The sequence below is a fragment of the Atta colombica genome, unplaced genomic scaffold, assembly GCF_001594045.1.
Source record: "Atta colombica isolate Treedump-2 unplaced genomic scaffold, Acol1.0 scaffold117, whole genome shotgun sequence".
NCBI classification, from domain to species: domain Eukaryota; kingdom Metazoa; phylum Arthropoda; class Insecta; order Hymenoptera; family Formicidae; genus Atta; species Atta colombica.
Genome location: NW_017259203.1, coordinates 9,900 through 14,604, shown reverse-complemented (window position 1 = coordinate 14,604; position 4,705 = coordinate 9,900). Strand labels below are relative to the sequence as shown.

At 30.7% G+C, this 4,705-nt stretch overlaps 1 protein-coding gene across 1 annotated transcript in view; it reads right to left on the bottom strand.

Annotated features, from left to right (window-relative positions):
* Positions 1 to 1,390: 1,390 nt before the first annotated feature.
* Positions 1,391 to 4,705, bottom strand: part of LOC108694192 — a 6,376-nt gene continuing 3,061 nt past the window's right edge. Inside the window, exon 4 of the mRNA XM_018203542.1 lies at positions 1,391 to 1,523. Within this exon, the coding sequence (XP_018059031.1) occupies positions 1,409 to 1,523 (115 nt within the window). The 3' untranslated portion in view covers positions 1,391 to 1,408. The remainder of the gene's footprint in view (positions 1,524 to 4,705) is intronic.

The window sequence follows — 4,705 nt, the reverse complement described above, 5'->3', positions numbered from 1 at the left end:
TATATATATATAATTTATGTTTATTTAATTGAGGGAGAGGGGCAGAGTATAAAATAGGAAGGATTGACAGGCTGACTTACTTTTGATTGATTGATTGGAGATCTCGAAAGAAAAAAATTAGTTGGTGTGATCGTGCAGGCCAGCTGTTCACGGAAGCGTCGCGGAAGGAGAGCAGTCGCAATGCCAGAAATCAATTGAATGGTCCCACAGTGATAGTTGCACGATTTTGACCACTAATATTATATATATAATATACGCGAACTGGGACGAACTTTCCGTTCAGCGCGTTTCTTGCTTAATATTGACACCGAGCAACGTGGACTACGATAGATTGAGTTCGCATTGACTGACGCTTCTGCGGGACTTCTATTTATACCCTGAAAAAAGGGCGTACTGCCCTTTGTTTAGGCGCAATAGTTAGTTGCAATGTTACGCGAGATTTACGATTTTTATAACGTCCTATCGTTGTTAATCTAAAGTGCATCGAAAAGAAAAGAAATGATTTACGTTTTTCCTTAAAGAGGCAAGATTGCTCCAGACGAATTCTGTTATCCTCGCGGAAAATATAACTAGGTAAACAGATGGTTACCGTACATAACTAATTTTGCGTGCAGGGCAACCCTTGTCATTCGCGAGTCTGATCTGAGATAGCGTTACTGTAGGAAGTTATTCTATGCGTTTTATGATTTTTTTTAGGCGACGTGGCGCCTAAAATTTCTTATTTCCTTAAGAAATTGTTGGCTTTGATTTTTACTATTGCGTGACTTCGGTGCATTTATAGTGTCTTTTGCAATCTTGTCACTTTTCGGGCCTGCATTAAGGTTGTTAGTCCTTCCGAATTGATTGACGTTTACGAGTTTTCGTTTGTCCGGTCCCTCTTTTCAGATCTGTCAAACCATTATCAGAGGGCTCACTCGAATCTCTTAGACGCCATAATCGCGACGTGGACGCCGATTCTTTTGAAAGAAAAGAATCGTGGCGTCTGTAGGACGTAATAATTGTAACGATTGGTAAATATTGTTTACACACTGATAATTACGTTGTATTCTAATTAGTTTTTCCTTATTATTTTTATTAATCTGTTTTTACTTGATTTTAATAATTGCATAATTAGATTAGATTCTGAATGTGCAATTAAATTCAACTTCTTTTTGAATATGCAATTAAATTCAACTTCTGAGTAAATCAGACTTGTATATCTTGTATATCTTCTCAATCAATTTTCTGAAATTCAAATTTTAGGAGTAGGATAAAAGTTTTTCTCTTTGTATTTAAACTTTGTGCTATCTATTTTTCTTATTTATTTAATTAGAATCTTTTAGATCAAAGATTTCTTTAATTGAAAATTTTTATGAGCATGAGCCAAATACTTTCGATAGTATAAAGCTAATCCGAAGTACGTGATAAATTAATTCGTGATGGTGATATCAGCACAGCTTCTAAACGTTTCTTGGGGGCCACAACCTACGCGTTGTGTCCCATCTTCACAAGTTCCCCAGGTATTGCCAGTATGATAATGCCACCTAATAAAAAGAGAGTCAATCTTTATATTATTTAATTAACATATTATGTTATTTTACATTATATTATTTAATTGAATTAAGATCAATTTTTTTAGCGAATTTTAATTTGTAGCGCCGTCATAGGCTGCGTTCAACAAGCTTTGTAACTGTTGTAAAATTCTTCAATATGATTGGTCTATATGTTTAGAAACTGTAAGAAACCAAAAGCAAGAATCAATCGTATTGAAGAATTTTACAACAGTTGCAAAGTTGCTTTCTCTGCTGAACACAGTCATTTTTTCGTAGCATGTGGAAATTGATATATCAAAAAATATTACATCGGCCGGGAGCAAAGCAGTCTAAAGGCTTAGGATGCTTGTATGGAATACAGAGAGATCCGGGTTTGAGATAATATTTTTCGCAATAATTTATTAAGTTTTTCAATATATTAACATCTTTATAATATAATGTCTGATTGCAGCATCAAATTATTAAAATTGTTTGTAAATTTAATTCACGATTACTAGAGTAGTTTAATTGCGTTTATAAAACGCGTTTCAAAAAAACAATTCAGCTCGCAGTTCAAAAGACTATAATATGGTATACATACAAATATATATATATATATAGAGTTTATATAGTAATTCAGACTGAATTATTTAAAGCATTCAAAATCCAGCTTCAACCGGTGTAGGCTTCTAGTTTAACAAAATAAAAATTATAAGACGCTCATTTGATGACTAGCTTGGTTAAGATATTTGAAATTATATATCGTCAAGATTATATGTATAATACACTATACCATTCATAAATAAAGAACATTTGCAATTTTTTCACATTTCACAAAAACTTAAATATTTCGGTGAAAATAAATCGTAGAAAAATTTAAAAAAAATAGAACTTCAAACTGGCATTTGAATCTTGTCTCTCTCTCTCTCTCTCTCTCTCTCTCTCTCTCTCTCTCTATGATATTTTATTCCTAAAAAATCATGTAAAATGGATTTTTTTTCAATATTTTTGTTATTTTTTTTTAGCATTTTATCTGGATGGAATATGGAACATTATCCGATAAAATTAACAGACAAGCATTTTAAAGTAGGCCTTTTAAAATGTATTTTGAAATGTATTTACTTTAAAATGTATATTTTGAAAAAATACTAGAATATTTTTTTGCAAAAGTATTTAATTTTTTATTGTATTGTATTTTTTATAAAATTTTGACTTAGTTTTATATTAACAATCGAAAAAGTTTTTAAAAAATTTTGAAAAAATTTATATGAATTAAGCATATTATGATAAATTTTTGTTTCCTTCTGTCTTTTTTCGATGTACTTATTATTTTCGAAATAATATAAAAAACATTTTAGAAAAAAAAAATAAGTTTTTGTAGAATAAAATTTTGTAGAAAAAAACAATAAAATATTTGCAAAAAATGTTTTGCGTACTTATAATGTAAAATTTCATATTTAAGATTAAATATTTTCAAAATGATACTGAAAAACTTGTAAAATAAAACAAAATAAAATTTATTCTAGATATTTTGACATAATCAATCTTCGCATATATACATATATATTATGACTTGTGTTACTCAAATAGCATAAAATTTATAATAAATATTCATAAATATTTATATTTTATAAATATTTTATAGATACTTTATATAAGCTTTATTCAAAATATTATTAAAATACAGACTAAATATTTTATATAATGTTTAGGATAAGTATATATAAATATTTCTAATATTTCGTAAATATTTCTAAAATATTTCCTGGGAATGTCATCTACTTCATAAAATGTAAACTAGCATATCTGGCTATCAATACTGAAACTGAAATACTAAAACAAATACTATTTCATAGTATTTTAACTGTTATAAATCTTCTTTGCTAAAAAAAAGCTATTTTTAATTTATTTATGAAAAAAGATTATTTTAACTATACGTGTTCCATGTTTTTGACAACATTTATATTGTTCAGATTTATCAAAGCTATACATCCATTAACTAACATTCAGTGTTTGTGGATAACTAAAGTAGAAATTTCCATTACAGAGATCGAGTAATACTGAATGCACAACTTAAAATTAGTCAAAAGTTGATTAATGAAATTCATATTCAAATTCAGGCAGACATGTTTCTTTATCATAATTTTATCGTGCATATTATTCTGGAATATAATGCTAATCCATAATATTTATTTTAGCAATAAAATTGAACTAATTATTTTTTATCGGAATTATATATTGGGAGTACAAATTATAATTCGGTCCGTTTTTTTGTGTTCAAAAATGCATTTATTTTAAAACAAAATGAATGAATCAATTAAAGTATTATTTATCGCTGCCAACTACTTTTTCCCATTTCTCAGGCAATTTTCGAATTCCATCTCAAAAAAATGACTCGTCTTTGGAGGCGATCCAATTTTGGAGCCAATTTTCTGCGAAAGAAGTGAACCAGTGACTTGCTATATCCTTCGGAACCAATAATCAGAAGGAGCAATGTCCGGAGAATACGGCGGGTGCGGTAAAACATCCCATTTGAGTGTTTCCAAATGTTTTTTTATTTTAGCGATAAAAATGTTTTACTACTTTAGTGATATGAAGCCGAGCATTGTCATGAAGAAGAATAACTTTATCATGTCTTGCTCGTATTCCGGCCGTTTTTCTCGCAATGCATGGGTCAAACGAATCAATTGTAGCCGATACCGATCGCCCGTAATGGAATCGCCAGGTTTCAGCAGCTCATAATAAACCTTTTGGTCCCACCAGATACAGAGCATGATCTTCGAACCATGAATGTTTGGCCGTGGTGTTGATATTGAGGTCGATGGCAACGATTGACCGGGCTTAGCGTAGTATTTTTTCTTCTTGGGGTTGTCATAGAATATCCATTTCTCATCTCCAGTCACAATGCAAAAAACCTTTTCTCTGTTATCTTTGAATCAGCTGTTCGCAAATGAAAAATCGCCTTTCAACATCTCTCGGTTTCAGTTCATAAGGCACCCAATTTCCTTGTTTTTGAATCATTCCCATGGCTCTCAATCGTACAGAAACGGCTTGTTGAGTTACCCCCAATGATTCTGCAAGCTCCTCTTGCGTTTGACTCTGATCTTCTTCGAGTAATGCCTCTAATTCTTTGTCTTCGAATTTTTTTGGCTGTCCAGAGCGAGGCTTGTCTTCAACGCTGAAATCTCCATCCT